This window comes from Caloenas nicobarica, chromosome 6 (assembly GCF_036013445.1).
Source record: "Caloenas nicobarica isolate bCalNic1 chromosome 6, bCalNic1.hap1, whole genome shotgun sequence".
Lineage (NCBI taxonomy): Eukaryota > Metazoa > Chordata > Aves > Columbiformes > Columbidae > Caloenas > Caloenas nicobarica.
In genome coordinates, this window is record NC_088250.1 from 26,561,491 (window position 1) to 26,578,092 (window position 16,602).

The 16,602-nt window shown below is 46.5% G+C and overlaps 2 protein-coding genes across 5 annotated transcripts in view; both read right to left on the reverse strand.

Annotated features, from left to right (window-relative positions):
• Positions 1-3,698: 3,698 nt before the first annotated feature.
• Positions 3,699-7,982, reverse strand: RPL37A (ribosomal protein L37a). The gene is made up of 4 exons (XM_065637954.1): positions 7,912-7,982; positions 7,153-7,281; positions 5,115-5,197; positions 3,699-3,845 (listed from the first exon to the last, which is right to left on the reverse strand). The coding sequence occupies exons 1-4, from the start codon at positions 7,912-7,914 to the stop codon at positions 3,782-3,784; spliced, it is 279 nt and encodes a 92-aa protein (XP_065494026.1). The 5' UTR covers positions 7,915-7,982; the 3' UTR covers positions 3,699-3,781.
• Positions 7,983-8,892: 910 nt separating this feature from the next.
• Positions 8,893-16,602, reverse strand: part of SMARCAL1 (SWI/SNF related, matrix associated, actin dependent regulator of chromatin, subfamily a like 1) — a 42,583-nt gene continuing 34,873 nt past the window's right edge. Inside the window, exons 14-18 of one of the 4 annotated variants that reach the window (XM_065637782.1) lie at positions 15,336-15,518; positions 14,744-14,844; positions 13,117-13,213; positions 12,506-12,731; positions 8,893-8,964 (exon numbers count right to left, since the gene is read on the reverse strand). In XM_065637782.1, the coding sequence (XP_065493854.1) occupies positions 12,525-12,731; positions 13,117-13,213; positions 14,744-14,844; positions 15,336-15,518 (588 nt within the window). In that variant the 3' untranslated portion in view covers positions 8,893-8,964; positions 12,506-12,524. Of the gene's footprint in view, positions 8,965-11,712; positions 12,732-13,116; positions 13,214-14,743; positions 14,845-15,335; positions 15,519-16,227; positions 16,310-16,602 lie in introns of those variants that run through there. The other 3 variants (XM_065637780.1, XM_065637781.1, XM_065637783.1) reach the window with 3 other exon arrangements.

The following is a 16,602-nucleotide window of genomic DNA, read 5'->3' on the forward strand; positions in this document are numbered from 1 at the left end:
GTTTCAGTCTTAAATAAGTGCCATGGTCTGTTTTAGGGGGAAGCACGAAGCACTGAGCTAAGCAGCAATAGCAGGCACAGGTGAGCAGAGCCTTTCTGAGAAGATGCAGCCCAGCCTTGCGGCACGGAGCAGCAGAGCAGCAGTGTCGCCCGCTGGCCGCTCGCAGCATTGCGGGCTGGCAGTGCCCTGAGCACAGCATCCCTCCTTCCCCTCCCCTGCATCCCTCCTTCCCCTCCCCTGCACCCTTCCCTTCCCTCCTCACCTTCCTCCCTGCTCTCGCGCTGAGGAAACAGCTGAACTGGCAGCCCTGATGGTTCACCAGCACAAAACGCCCCTGCTCAGGAGCAGCCCAGGGTAACCTCGGCACTCCTGGGAGAACACAACGAGCCCAGGAGCTCCACAGACACAGTCCAGGTAGGACCACATAGTCCAGATAGAAAAAAAAAAAAAAAAAAATCATCTCACATACTTCTTGTCCTATTCCCACCCTGCCCAGCTTCCACCCTCTGCAAATTTTAGTCCCAAAGGTAATTAATAACTACTTCAGCAGGAATAGAAGTCACCTTAGATAAAATACCCATGCAATCACCCTGGGATATCAACATAATGAAACATATCCTCTGCACCTGTTAATGAGTGGCTACTTCATAGCAGATGAGTGGGCTTTAATGAGAAGCCTGCACTTTAATTACTACTTCTGCATTAATGAAGCAAGCACAGAGGTGTGCAGAGTTGTATCTCAGCACCCAGAACTGGGAAGGGAGAGGGACATGGAAATATGACCCTAGCACACTGAGTCAAGGGTAAAAGGCAGGACACCATCCTGCTTGTAAAGGCAGCGAGAGCTGGTACAACGCACCTCCGCACAGCAGCTGGCACAGCCAGCTACAGGCCTCCCAGACAGCAGGTAAATCCAAATTTGCCAGGAGCACACTCACCAGCTTGCTGCTTACATCTGGTCTGAGCAGTTCAAGAACTCCAGAAGAGGAAAGACATGTTTAACCAGGGGACATCTGCAGCTGTTCCAGGGACTGTGCAGAACTTTCCTCTGGCGGATCACTGAGGCACAGCAGTGACCTTTGTGTGACAGATGAGCCACATCCATGGCCCCTGTATCACTGCAGATCCCTGTGAAGCTTTGCTCCAGTAGGAACACCTCGTGCAGGTGATGCTGGAGTTTTGGACCTCTTCTGCAGCTTCACTTAAAACAGCATTTCCCCGTCCCATCCTCAAGCCCATCACCCAGGAAGCCAGGCTGCTGTTTGCAAGCTGTTGGGACTCCCTTGCCTCAAGTGGCTGCATGGTGCCTCCTTGTGGAAACATGGACCTCCACAGAGCAACCCAAGCCCCTCAGAGCCGTACGGCTACATCACCAGAGAAACCCTCCCCTGCAAACACATAATGTTTTAGCAACAAAGGCTTTTGCATGATGAATTAGCAAGCGAAGCCATCAGTGCTCACATGGTTTAATCACAATTTCTCAAATTTCTCAACAGTTGGGCTCACACGCAGACAACTTTAGCACAACGGAAGTTGTCTTTATTTTGATGCGGTTTAAGAAGAGTTGTCATTACTCAGAAACCTTCTCAAAAGCTCTCTCCCAATGTGATGCACTCATGTGTGGTCAATACCTCCTGAGCTCACTCATCCCATGTGAGCTGGCAACTGGAGCTACTCCCTGCATCCACTTCACCCCTTTTCCTGGAGATCCAAGCAGGACATCCAGCCTTTTATCAGCTCCCCGACCCCTCCTTCTCACTGAGGCTTCCCTAAAGGACAGCTCAGTTACCTGCAACGCAGCTCCTGGACCACAGCACTTTCCAAACCTACGCAGGAAGGTAAGCCGAGGTCAGGGCAGTGCCCCTTCCTAAACTCACGGAGGCAGGTCAGCAGCTGTTCTGTCAGGCAGCAGATATCCTCACAATAGCGTGAGCCATCCTCACACGCCATGCACCCCATCTTCAGTGGGAGCAGGAGAAGTGCTGGCTCCTTGAGCTGTTCCAGCTCTCCTCAGACCAGTAAGCAAGGAAATCCCAAGGGAGCAGAAACAACTTAAAGTTCAAGGCAGCTTGGAGATGTCATCCCAAGAAAGCTGGTTAGCAAGAGCAGTGCCCAGGACTGAGCTGGGAGGTCTGACAAGTACCTAGAGAAAGCTGTCAAGTAAGGAAAACAGCAGCAAAAAGGAGACAGAGCTAAGAGTTTCTTCAGCCCACAGGTTTCCTTTGTAACTCTGCTATATCACAAGACACGCATGCAGAAGGCCATGATGGAGTTCATCTATACACACAAAAATGAGCCATTGCTTCTAAGAGAGTCACCTACTGCCACCTCCACTCCAAGCCTGTAACATAACCCTTGCAGCCAGCACTACAGTCAGAACAAGGTGTGTCAAGGGAGACGTGCAGTGATCTCTCTCCCAGAAAGCAGACTGAGTCCCAGAGAATAACCCTCATCACTGTTGGGAGGTGACATGAAGGATATGCATGTCCGTATGAATGACACTGGACACCTGAACACATGAATTTACTTTAGTAATGGGAGTACTGAAGAATAAAAACTATAATTTTACAAAAGAATATCAAGGACGCTGCAGTCAAACTTCTGAGTTTTTGCAGATTGAGTAAAGGTTCCTACTTAGGTCCAGTTCTGAATCTCTTTCAAAGACGTCAGGCTCATTAATGACATTATCGCTGTTGCTCATCACCACCCAAATCCATTTAAAGCCTAAGCTGGAGCAAGAGCACGCAACCACTGTGCTACCTGTTTACCATTTTTCCTCCAGCAGCCATCAAGGTTATTACCAAGACTCATGATTTCTGACCTGTATTGTTAAGGACAGGAAAGGTCCTGCAGTCACTAAAAACCAGACAAAACCAAACCTTGAACCAGATTGAAACTCACCTGACAAACAGACCATAACTGTTACAGTATCCTCAGCTTAACAGTCTAATGCGATGATTTGCAAGCAATTATTAACTCAAACAGCAGCTTTTCCTCCAAGACTGAATGTCCCAGGAGTTGGTTCAACATAACAATTTATTGTTGCAATGCAGTATGGATTAGGCAACTTGAACATACAGACCTGGGAGCCTGCTATCATCCCTAAAGAAACAAGCCATAGAGCTTTCAGTGGACTGACCTGGAGATCTGCAGACACCAGAACATGTTACAGGCTGCAGTAAGCAAGTGTCTGTAGCTGCAGCTGGAAAATTAGCAGCAGCAGCCAGCAAGAGAGGATGATAGCTGCTCCTTTACCATTCCCATCTCTGCCCCTAAGCCAGTCATGCTGCTCTTTTTCTCTCTATCTTGCAGCACACACCCTGCTCCCCTGAGCCCTCCGCAAAGGCAGAGGGAGGAGACAGAGTGGTGTTTTCCATGTTCTCTCCTCCCTGCTTACATCCGTCCATTCCTCCACCCATGCAGCTCTATGCTATTCCTCAAGGCACAGACATGAAGGACGTATCAAGATGAGCCAGGCTTCTTCAAGCTATTTAAGCTTTCCTCAGATTCACCTCAATGCATTCAAGCAACAAAGTATGCAATTAACTGGAAAGGAAAAGTGGTTCTAATGGCTTCACCAGTAACAAGAACCACTCACCTGCTGGACAGCACTATTAATGTCTCCATACTTATACCTATAAATAAAGTACAGCAAGACAAACAGGACTTTTTTCAGAAAGATGAACATGATTCCACTCTATTATCACCTTTTTATTGTTAAAAGGACAGATGTTGACAGTGGAAAAAAAGGATGTTTCACAAGGAGAACAGGAAGTAGCTTCTACTGGTCTTTCAATTCCTTCAGTCTTCTGATGGCAGATTTGACTGTCACTGCAGAGGTGGTACTGGAAGAAGAAGCAGAGTCATTTGCATGTGGCAGCACAACAGCCTGCACCAGTGTTATTTTTTTGAGAAAGCACTAATCATTTCAAATAGTTATTGTCTGATTGCACTGTCAACAGGGGGCTAATTCCACTTTGATTTTCATGACAACAAAGTGTAGGCCTTTGTCTACAGAAGCATATGCAACTTCACCAGCAATATCTCAACCCACTTTACCCAGTCAAGCATCGACTACATGCACAAGCGCGTGGGCTCTGATTCGTAGTGACTTATGTGTGGGGCAACAGTGTCTTCTAACAGGACTGGGGGAGGAGGAGAGTAAAGAACGGGAGTAAGGAAGGGCACCATCACAATAAGGGTTCAGTGCTTTTAAAACAAAAGCAAACCACGGAAATAGATTTCCTTGAGGTAAAACTGGTTTTGTCTATTGTATCTGTGTCTCTGAACTGAAAAGACAGTGGTAGTAACCACAAAAAAATGCTGCTTAGGCTTTGAAAGAAGAGGTAAGAGCTCCCTTACACAATTACAATTTTTTACAGTCAAAAGAATCAAGGAAGGAAAAATAATCCAAATAATCCTCAGGTTGAGGCATAATTTATTACAAGCTGTTGGAGCTCTTTTTAGAATAGCTTGGATGCACACCTGTCAGGTGTCACCCACACAGATGATTCCACCCTGAGATGGCAGGATGAACCAGCCATTTTCTTTGCTCCTTCCAGCATCACCAGAAAACTGGTTCAAGTGTAACACATTGTACAAGCAACAGCTGTAGTTTAAATCTCCAGTAAGAAGTGCTACTACAGCCAAGGCAGAGACTACTTGGATAAAAATACATTTCAGCATTTGCAAATGTTTCAGTTTTTTTTATTTAAAGTTTAGGAAAAGATGCAGAAACAACTGCTTTGATGAAGTCCAGAGGAATAAAGAAATTTTGGAGGGACCCACCAAACCAGCAGCAATAATATGATGGATAAAATGCAACATTCACAGAAGCTGCAAACCAGATACTAGAAAGAATAATATTCAAATCCTATTTGATCCTGTGGCAGATGCACTCACCCACAACAGATCTAACCCAATCAAATTTTAAGAATACAGGCAAAAAAAAAAAAAAAAAAGAAAAGAGAACCAAAACCATGTATCGCTAACTTGAAACAGACCTACTTAAAGTTAGTAGATTTAGAAAAAAAAAAAAACACCAAAAAAAGCGAAAACTGTATTATGCCTCAGCCATGTGAGAGTAAGTGCTGACAGGAGCTTCACTTCCTTACTTGTATGTCCAGGCACCACCAGCAACTGTCTTCATGCAGGATCCACAGTGCCAGATACCCACAGCCTTCCTCTTCATTTTGGTCTGTAAGAAAAGAACAAACGCTCTCTCCATCAGCTGAAAAAGCCAAGAGAACTTGTACTATCATCCAAACAATAAACTTCAGGTGAGAACATCAGCGTCACAGCATAGCATTACCTATATGCCTAGTTAAGACAGGCAAGGATCGGGGAACAATTTGATTCAGATTCTTCACAACAAGGAAAGTCCTTCTGAAATACTTTTTCATTCAGACATAGAATAAATTGGGTCATTTCTAAGTGCATCATCAAAAATTCAGTTCCTTTTTGAAGGAGAAAAATCGCAAGGAGTAACACTGGTCATAATAACCAATATTCCCACCTGGTTGTAAGAGTCGGTCCAAAGAACAGTATTTGCCTTGACACTGCCATCAGGGACTTAGAGAACAGATGCCCTGAGAGAAAGAACTATGCAAGGACTTGGAGACAGGCCTGAGAGAAAGAATTGTGCAGGACTCTCTGACCTGGGACTACAGGTAACAATAGCTGCTGTCCAGAAGATGGATTTCACCTGCTGCCTCAGCCCAACTTGCCCCCACCTCCTCCCTGTTACTAAGGCAAACGAAGAGGAGCATGCGCAGAGGCTCGCAGAGGGTCTTGAGGTCACCCAGCGAACAAGTAAGAGACCCCTGAATGCCAGGCAGCACAGGCAGGTTCTAGCAAGCAAAGTGGGGACTCTTTGGGCCTGCGCAGTTAAGTCTGGATTGTGAAACAAAGGCAGAGATTGGCCTCAATCCATGGGAGAGAGAGAGGGGGGTGAAGAAGCATAGAAGATGGTGCCTGACTGAACATCGGAGAGATCTCCCCACCAAAGGATCACAGATCACAACAGAGGACCGGCAGCGTACTGCTTCGGGACCTGGGACCATAGGGATGCCTTTGGACCTGTGGTGGTAGCTATTATCTTCTTCCCCCACCTCCTTTTTTTTTTTCTTTTTCTCCACTTTCTCTATTGCGTGCCACTTTATGGGAAAAATAATAAAGTAACACTGTCTGATTGAATTATAATCCCTTGGCATTTTGGTCACCTTAATTTTGCGCTTTGAGATCAAGATAAACGAACCATCATGAGTCCATCACCGAATGGACCGTGACACTGGTTTGATGACCAACGAAACATTTCTGTTACTAGTGCTCCCTAGACATCCCAAGACTGCTCTAAAATGGGTCCATTTGAACAGTATCTAAAGAGTGGGTGGTGGGTACCGAACTCCTTTCACCTGGGCAGGTCTCCGCTATCTTGTGAAGATGACAACGGGTTTGCCTGGACCTATATTGGATTTAGGCAGCTTTGCAAATGTGGTCATCAACATTCTCACATCACATCATAAAGACACTAAATATAAAAAGAAAACAAACAAACAAAACAAAACATTTCCAGCTAGATACCTACTTTACAGATATCAATAAAAATTATCTGGGCAAAGCACAAGCTGATGGGCCTCTCAAACTGTCAATAACCAGATTTAAGAGTGCGTTTTGATTATGTCCATGAACAGAATTCTTCCTCATGCAGAGTTATAACAGGACACAGATCTAAGTAAGCAACTGAAATCAAAAGCTGCAAGTGGGAAAAGAAAGCTCTCTTCTTCCCCCAGGTAAGCTGTTAATGTCACCGAAGGAGAAGGAAAAAAAAATAATACCCAAATCATGTCTTAATTATCACGATAACAAGTATGTTGGTTTAATTGTCAGGTCTTTTTATTAGATATCTAAAACATATAGTATCGTAACATTTCTCACTATTTTGTATAATGAAATACGCTTGCCTTCATTGACTACCACTAAACGTGAAATCTTCAGCAACTCTTTTTACTTTATAATGGACTCTGACAGTAGCCTAAAGCTCACAATAAACTAATCCCTGTCTCAAAACTAGTCCAGTCATCTCTTCGATAGAAAAATTACCGAAGCACCAAAGTTATTTTTAAAGCTGTTTTAGAGCAGGAGGTCTCTCACCTTGCCACAGAAGGAGCAAGTATACTTGGCATGCTGGCTAATTTCTATCTTCTTCACCATCTTCCTAAGGGATGCTCCGTAACGGGTACCATATTTACCCACAATCCCAACCTTCTTGGTGCGCTTAGCCTGTTGGGAGGCAAACCAAAAAAAGCTTCAGCTTTACCAAAATCTCCATCACCTTGGTAGCAAAGTTGTCAACACTGCAGCCGCCAATGCCTCTCCCTGACACTGTAAATAGTGTTAGTTACGGAACGGTGAGAGGCTGACGCTGCCACAGCCTCCGGATTGCTGCGGGGGAACCTCGGGAGGCGGCCGCAGTCCGGCAGCCGAGCACCAAACCCACGTCCCTTCTCAGGGCCCGGCCTCCTCCATACGAACCGCTGCGGCCGGCAGAGCCGCCCGCCAGGCACCGGCACCCCCGCGGTCCGCGCTGAGCCCCTTCCTGGGACGGCTACTGGGACTTCCAGCGCCTCCCTGCCCCGCCCCGGCCTGCCCTGTCCCCCCATCGCTCGGTCCATCTGCCACAGGCTCCCCCGGGCCCGAGGCCCTCCCGCAGCCGCCTCCCCCACCGCGGGGACGGGGCCTGCTCAACGCCAGAGCCCGCCGAGGCCACCAGCCCGCGGCACAGGCCCCACCGATCCGTGCTCCGCCCGCAGCGGGCTCCGCGCTGCCCCCCTCGCCGTACCCCGCGGCCGCAGCGCGGCGGCCTCGAAGTAGATGGCGGCGGATGGGCCGCCGCTCCCCGGCACCACTCACCATCCTCCTGCCGGCGCGACGCGGAGAGAGAAAGCCCAACTGCGCAGGCGCGATATGAGCCGTCGCCGCCGGAAGTGACGCAGTGGCAATAGAGAGTAGAGCGGATGGGACGCGGAGTCGGTCTGTCTGCAGCGTGGCGGCGCGGAGATCTATGGTGGCGCTATGTTTTCTGTACATTTACCCCGTGAGAACAGGGTTATCTAAAGCCTAAAGCACAGGGACGGGCACGCAGCTGCAGCTCAGAGACCAAACCGAAACCCGAGCGGCACATCCGCGCCGGCAGCGCTGGGTGGGAGGTGTGGCTGGACCCAAGGTGTCCCTCGCCTCATTTCTTAAAGAAAATAGGCTGGAGGTAGATGTCAGAAAAGCAACGGCAAACCAGACTGGAGCTGCAGAAGGGGTAAAACAAATATCTAAAAATCAATGGACGAGCAGCACACGGGCGCCGAGCTGTAGTGCCGGTGCGGGGATGAGCGGCCCGTTGCCCCCGTTCGGAACGTGATCAGTCACCCCCGGCGCTTTTCGGGGCGCGGAGCCGGCTGCAGCCCATCCACCCGGCCTGCAGCCGCCGAGCCCACCCGCAGAAACCACCGCCCGGCTCTTTTTGCAGGTGCTTTTCCTCCTGTGACAGCCCCATACCCACCCGGGCTTCCTTGCCCTCCTCATTTGCAACCTATTTAATTAATAGAGAATTAACGACTAGAGCATACCCTGCCGCCCCATCAGCTTTTCTTGGTTGGGGTCTGTACTTTGGGAAGCACTCACAGACACCACATCCCCTCTTGGCTCTTGCTTTGAGGGTTGGAACACTCACATTTTTAACTCCCCGCGTCGCGCCAGGCTCCCTCAATCATCCCTGCAAGCTCTCCTCCATCCGAGCGAGTCCTCCTGGGAACTGGGGGGCCAGAGCCCTGTTCCAGACGAGGGCTCAGCAGGTCTTCAGGGAACAGTATTTATATCTCTCTCTGCTGAGTCAAAATCTCATTCAATACATCCTAGGAATATATTTGCCCTTTTCAGATTCTCATCATCATGATGACTCACAGGACACATCTTCAATACCAACATATTAAAAGAAAAAAAAAAAAAAAGAGAAGAAAATAAAAAGTTCCTTTGGCTGCTTTGTGACTATTTGGTTAAAAAAATAAAATTGCCAGTCAACGCATCCAGGACAGAGGCTCCAGTCTGTATCAAAAGTCCACTGTGACAGGACAGCCTGTGCTCATACCCTTCATCTATCAGTATCAGAGCCAGCTCTGCCAACAACCAAACCCAGCCCCTCGGACAACAGCCATTCCCAGCACTGCCAAAATAAATGTACATTTCTAAGTGACTGAGGTGATGGATGGATGCAGCCAGGCCAGCACAGCTCCACAAGCTTTGCCTCGACAGTCCACCATCCCGAACTCTTTGGCATGCCCCAGGCTGGGGCATGTGCTGAAGACATTGTTCAAACTGCTCTGTTTTATTGTTCAAGTATTCTCATCCGTTCTTCCTGGTCTGGCATCCTTCCTGAAACGTGCCTTTCTCTAACATGGGTGAGAGCAGAAGCAGGTGTACAAGCTGGCATTGGTCACAGGAAAATGCTCCAAGATCCAACAAGATGGGTCCTTCCCTTTACTCTGTTGGGCTTCAGACAATGCCAAGTTAGTTATACCTTCTTTGATGGGCAGGTGTAAGGGTCCCCAAGAGTGCTGCACACCCCTGGGCCTGCCTGTGGGTCTCACTGGCATCCTGCACCCTCCCTTGCACAGCTTCTCATCAGCAAGCTTTGGAGATCCTGTCTGAGCCTGCTCCAGCTTCCCAACCACCTCCTCATCATATAAATGACAGACTAACGGTGTAACTGGACTAAGGCCTGCGCGGTCTTTCCAATCCCTTGATGCAATGACTAAAACCACTTTCCTGCAAGATTCTTCTCCCCTTTTTCATCTAGTAAGGATAAAGTGAATCTCAAGTGTACTTGACAAGCCTTTGTAACTCTGCAGCAAATCAGCTGAGATTTTATGGGTCCTGAGAGAGCACCCCTACCACTCCTCTAACAGGGCTGGGATTTATCAATATATAGATAAGATAAACCGAGTTTGTGAGAAGCATAGTTGTCCAAGGGTACTTTCAGCAGATTTCAGAAAAATACTGTTTAGAAGTAGCTGTAGTTTTACAAGGAGGAAGATAATTACTCCTACAGGAGGCAACAATATGGCTATACAAATAATATCTTCCATATTTTCTCTCAGTAGGTAGACAGCAACATTTCTCACCCCTTACACAGAACAACCCTCTTGGCAAGTAGAAAATCACGTGCCCTAGAAACAGATTAAATAGTCTGTGTTCAGGAAGAAAGACATTTAAAAATGTCCAAAAGTGTGTGTATATATATCTCCTGACCCATTGCTGGAGCAAGAGAAACAGTGTTTAGCTCTCAGTCTCAAATCATAGAGTCACAGAAACAGAATAATTTCAGTTGGAAGAGACCCTCAGGATCATCAAGTCCAACCATAACCTAACCTAAATCTAGAGATAAAGCATTCCCTCCAGCTGGCCAGTCACACAATCCTTGGTCCTACTCTTCACCTGATCACAACAAAGCAGCTTCTGCAATCATGAATGAAAAGCAAGTCTCTACCCAGCACAATTGCACACAGCCTGTAAGGCATTTCCATGACGACACTTGCTGAAAATGGGATAATCAAACCCTTTGATGCAGGAAAAAATATCCCACTTGTTATCAGGTTGATCTTGTAGCACAAACATTTTCCTCCTCGACCACAGAAGAGAGAGCTTTTTGTCCGTGGCCGGTACCTGCACAGTCAAGCATGCAACCTGCACAGCATGTTAGCTCCTGGCCTCCCGAAGCTAAATGTAAGCCTTTAGTTTGCTTTTCCCCCACCCTTCTCTAGACATCATGTAACTGTAAAACTGTAACTGGTACCTCTGTGAAATTATATCTTCTCCTGTACTCCCTGGTCACATTTGCTTAACGCTAGCCCATTTCCAAGTATCTTCTAGTAATAAGACCAGAAGCATCAATGACATTCATTTGGGCTCAAGCTACACCGCACTGGCAATAATGCACACACACAAAAAAAAGAAAAATGGCCAGAGATGCCTGAAAAGACGAGTTGTGATAAACTGAGCCATTTGCCTTTACATCAATCCCACATCAAAAGTGGCCTCTACAGTTTTTGCAGAGGAATCACCACTGTGAAGTGCAATCAAGGCCATGCCCAAGGGACAGTGACTGTGTCACAAGCTCCTGAGAAGAACCAAAGAAGAGTTTGGCTCAGGAGGCACCAAGGCCAGGGAGTTTAGGTCTCCCAGTTCACAGGACCGAGAGATGATAGAGACTACCACAATTTGAAAACAGGCATTTTAATCACTGCGTGAAGCAACAGTGCTGCTTTTGTCATTCTCAGTGTAACCTGTGCAGAGCTGTAATGCAAACAAATAACAGGTCCTAGGGTACCAGCCTAAATGTCTTATGGAAGTAGTTGTTGATTCATCTATAAGCAAAATACCATGGGAGTTTCCCTTTTGAAAGCTGATGAGTCTTAGAAAGCACAAAAGGAAGTTTCCCCCAAAAGACCCATCTTTTAGCCATTGCAACTATTTTTTTAAAAACACTAATATTTCCACTGCATCACTTATTTCTCAATCTTAAGGTTCAAATGGAAGATGAAACTCTGAAATAGAAAAAGTACCAAAAGCTTGGGAACCATTACTTAAATCAACTTTTTATTTAAACAGCTCAGTCCAGAATCGCTCTCTTATAAAACAAGAACAGAAGCCCACACGTCCTCCTCTCTTCACTCATCTGTGGAAACCAGTACCAAGCCTTGAAGAAAAAACACACACACACTTTTCCTGAGCAGCCAGGCTTAATCCCTGGCACTCAGCACAAGCTTTACCCTCCGCTGACACAAAAAGCATGTGCCATGGAGCAGGTCCTAAAATTTAGCAGATGAGGCCAGAGAGGTGTGCTCAGGCAGACATGTGCCTAACAGGCAACACACACCCCCTGGCAGACAGTTTTACTGCTTAGTTTCAAGGTACTGACTGCTCTGCACAGACAAAAATATGGGGCTCTCCCTCACCTCCACAAAATGTCAAGATCTGTCTGGATCTTTTCCCCTCACTGACAGACTGAACACCAGAAAGGCAGTTTGTGAGTGTAAGGGCCAAACATTGCCAGTGAACTAACTGCTATAAATACAGACCAAAATTCTTGGAGATGAAAGACTGATTGTTAAAAGCACTCTGCAGCTGCTGAGAAGTTAAGTTTTCGCAACAGTTCTGCCTTGTGGACAGACAACCATTATCTGCTTTTTAAACAAAACAACTGTGGAAACTGACAGAAAGCAGCAAGCTACTTGCCCACGGCCACTCAGTTGTCAGCAAAACCAAGACTGCAAATCCTGCAGGCTGCCAGGTATGCACTGCTCATCTATCATGCTGTCAGATTGCCTTCTCACCCTTGGAGATTAAATGCACCACAGATACAGAAAACTTAAGTCTTTTATTTTTGAAAACTCAAAAAAATAATACTTGATTCCTTTTGTTTTCTCTTTTTAATTTAAAAAAAAATCTTAGTCACCTTCTTGTTGCTGCCACCATTACACTTTAAAAAACTCCTCAATACGTCGCTTTTTGGGAGGACTGACTGAACATGTCTCTCCTCCTGCATCTTGCAAGGCACTGCCAGAGTCAACCTCACAGCAAGCATCAGCTGCCTCCAAAAGCAAAAGTTCATCAGTGTCATCTCCGCACTCAGAGAAGGTCCTCTGGAAAAGGTCGTATATGGTCTTCTGCTTAGGATCTGGCTGAAAAATTTAAACAGACAGTATCTGCACACATATTGTCATATAAAAACAAAGTGAGCAACAATCACAGGCCACTTTCCCTGAGCCAGTGCACATGTGTGTATATATATCATATGACATATGTATCATACATATATATACATACACATATATCTGAGAGACATATACATGTCATGGAGGCTATCATGTCTCCTTGCATGCAGCAGGTCTGGGAACTCTCTGGAGAGTCCAAATCAAGCCATGGATCCTGAGAGGAGTTGCAGAACATGGCCTGCGGTACTAAGTACAGCACAGCTGTAAGGTCAGCCTGCCAGTCACGATGTACACCAGTCAAAGCCCATTCAGCCTCTTCCAGGGACCACTGATATTTTTTCAGGTCAATTACCTTAGGGCAGTAATTAGTGGATTCAGCTGTTTTGGAGAAATTGGTTTCTGAAAGACCAGCTTCCCCCAGCACTTCAATTTTCTTTTGAATCATTGGCCTAGGAGAGATAAACAGATATTACTGAAAGGAAAAAAGTATCATGCAAGGACACTGTGTCATTTACCATGTGTAGATGATAAAAAAGATACAAAGATGGGTTTTCTACCAAAGCTTGTTAGTTCCTTAACCTGTCCTGCGCTTGTTTATGATGACTGTACACTGTCTTGGAATATCAATCCATCCAGTGTAAATAAGTATCAATCCAATTTAAGTAACAAGAGGATTTCAGGCTATAAATATTTAGAGAACACACACATCCAACAGGCAAACTAGTTGACTGAGGCAACACCAATGGTATGAAGTCAGAACAAGAAGATTAAGCTAAAGGGAGTCACAAAAGCCTGAGCATTCAGTCTCCAAGGCAAGCAATGGTAAACCCCACCAACAGACGCATCAGCATTTCTGGGGTATCTCCCAAGGTACTGCAGGAGGAAGAATTCATCCCTGGCCCAAGGGGCCAAGAGGTCCCAACTGCACAACTGCACCTGCAGATGGGGCACTCTGAAAGAAGCAAAGGCCACAGCACAACTAATGCATTTACCAAATAGCCTTGTCCTCTTGTTCTTTTCTCGCCTTTAAGAAGGATGCCAGTGTCCTTCTTTGAAGAGCCATATTCCCTTCCCATTAAGCATTAATGACTGCATGGACAGCATTTCACAAATAAAGGCAGAATTACTGTCATTAACTTCCCATGAAACGTGGGTGATGAATCGGTTTCCAGATCCCTGCACTGTAGGGTTGTAATTATTTGCCATCATGATATTCTGGGAACTGCACAAGTTCAGTTGGTTCATTCATTCCTTTAAACAAGGTAATAAAGATGTAATTTTGGACTTTAAATGAAGCAGCTGGTAGATAATTTCTTTTCATCATTTGCAGGTCAGGTCCCTTGCAGCACTAAGGATTCCTCGGATCCTTCTCTTGCCCAGGATGTCTGACTCCCCAGGCCTAAGGACCAGTGTCCACTGAGAGCTCTCACTGCAGCCAAGAGGCTCAGACCACAACTCTCCAGTGGTGGGTCAGCAGCACTTCTTTAATCCATCTGAAGGGCTCACTGAAGAGCAAGAGGAAAGAAATGGTGCAGTCCTCCTCCAGAGCTCCCTGTCCAAGCAGGCAGCAGCCGGATTGTTCCTCACACCTGATCCACAATACACTGAACAAGCTCCAGTGTCTGTTGATTTTGCTTGAAAGCATTCAGCACTTCACCCCAGCACGTGAATGCTCTGGGCTGTATCCAAGACACTTTCTTCTCCTTATACAGAGGCTGTGAAGGTTTTAGATGTATCAGCTCTCCCAGAATTTCTCTCAACAGCCCCTTCTTTGTCAGATAACTACTTTTATTCATCCTGCTTGTCATCTACTTAGTTATGTCCACTGTGGTCAGGCCATGTCACCAGCTCACAGCAACCCTGATTGGCAGTTACTGCTCCTCCTCTCACAGGCTGTGGAAATCAGCACTAACATTAAGCACCTTACGTACAGTAAAAATAGGTAGCAGGAGAGTCAAAGTGTCTTTCTCACTTCTTACCATAAGTAGTCATCTGCTGTGCCTTTAGCCACCAGGTAGTGAACATTAACAGAGCTGGTCTGTCCAATTCGATGTGCCCGATCTTCTGCCTGGATCAAAACCTTTATGTAAAAACATGACAAAGAAAATAAAGTGAGAACTGCAACATCTAAGAAATTGCACCAGAGAACAAGGAGGTCTCATTTCTTGTGCTCAGCAACTATTTCTCATCTAGATCCTGTTAACACCTGCATCCTCAAACAAAGACTAAACCTAGAAGTAGTCTGGTGCACTGAGTTCCCAACAGACACTGAGCGTTTTTCAAAAGTAGAGGGTCAGCATTGATGATGGATCCTTTCAGGTCTCTGTTGAGAGCTCTGTGAAGTTAAGAAACAGGAGCGTGTTTCCCTTTCATACTATCTCCAGCCAGCAAGCTGAGTAACCAGCTTCACTGGTTCAAGCCCAGGTACCTGGGTGTGCACAGACAAGCAGCCATCAAAGAAAGAAAGAGAAAAACCCTAGAGAAAGTTCCCTGCCCATTACATCTCCTCCCAAGCCCCACTGTTTCTGCTCTCCAGGGAGCATCCAACCTCTGATCCCCCAGGACACATACCCCTGGATTCCAGAAGAGCTCTGCAAACACCACCAGGTCCGCAGCAGACAATGTCAGGCCCATGTTTGCAGCAGTGAGGGACAGGAGGGCCACAATCTGCTTCTCTGAGAACTGGAACTTTTGGCACAGAGACTGCCGCTCGGCTGAAGGTGTGGAGCCGTCAATGCGAATGTATTCAACACGCTGTGAAAAGGCAGAAGATACTTTTTAGAGGCCTTGTGTCTCCTTTCCCATATCCTCCTCCCACGTTTCAGTGGATTCTGTTTCCCTTCCCCATGGCAAAACCAGGAAAGTAAAAAGGCAACAGTTGCATTTTTAGGACCTGTCCTCATCTTTAAGGCGAGGAACTTGTAGCTCAACATATAATGTACCTCCCTTCTGTTCACAATGCATGACTTGCTCCGCTGTCCATTGCTCTCCCACCAATCCTGAGCAACAGCAAGAACAGCAACAAGCTGGCAACTCAGATACAGTGGAAGGGCAACTGGCTTAATATGAAGCTGAACGCTGTGTACTGATGTTACAGCTGCTACAACCTCCCCAACCTCCCAAAGTCTTCCCCGGTTTGTGATGGGAGGAGATGGGATCCTACACATCTCAGCTGCTCAGTGATAGGCTCAGGAGAGGCATGACAAACTTGGGTGATACAGGGCCACAACACTTCAGTGTCCAGCCTCCCTGCTCTACTGGAGGGTGCTACTACAGAGGCAGCAAAGCCACCACTGCTACTGTGGTTTATAGTTTGGGATATTAACTTAAACCATCCTTCACACTGTCCCAGCATGACCCAGAACAATTTAGGGGCATCCATGGAAGTCTCACATGAATAATTAGACAAACACTTTTGAAGTCAGAGAGATGACTGGCAGGTCTATCAAGTCTCGCTACAGTATCCCAGTTCAAAAATGTACGAGACTAAGGAAGGCAGCCATAGCTGGACTTCAGTTGTTACATTCTCCCTCTCTCAGGAAAGCCTGGAGGACAAAGCAGAGATGGCCACACATAGTAACACTCCTCCAAGAATTCACAAGCTCCAGGGCAGACCATGGAGATTAAAGAACATTAAATACAACAAAAGCCATTCAGCTAATACCAAGTACATCCTGTGAGGCATTCACCCTGACAGCTCAGCTCCCTCAGTGAGGGCACGTTCAGAAGTACAGCAAGCAGAAAATATCTCTGCCACTAACTTTCATAAATTATCTGATCGGCCATAACTCTAGGGAGCTCTTAAACAGCTTTGAAGCTGGAATAGTGATAAAGTTAA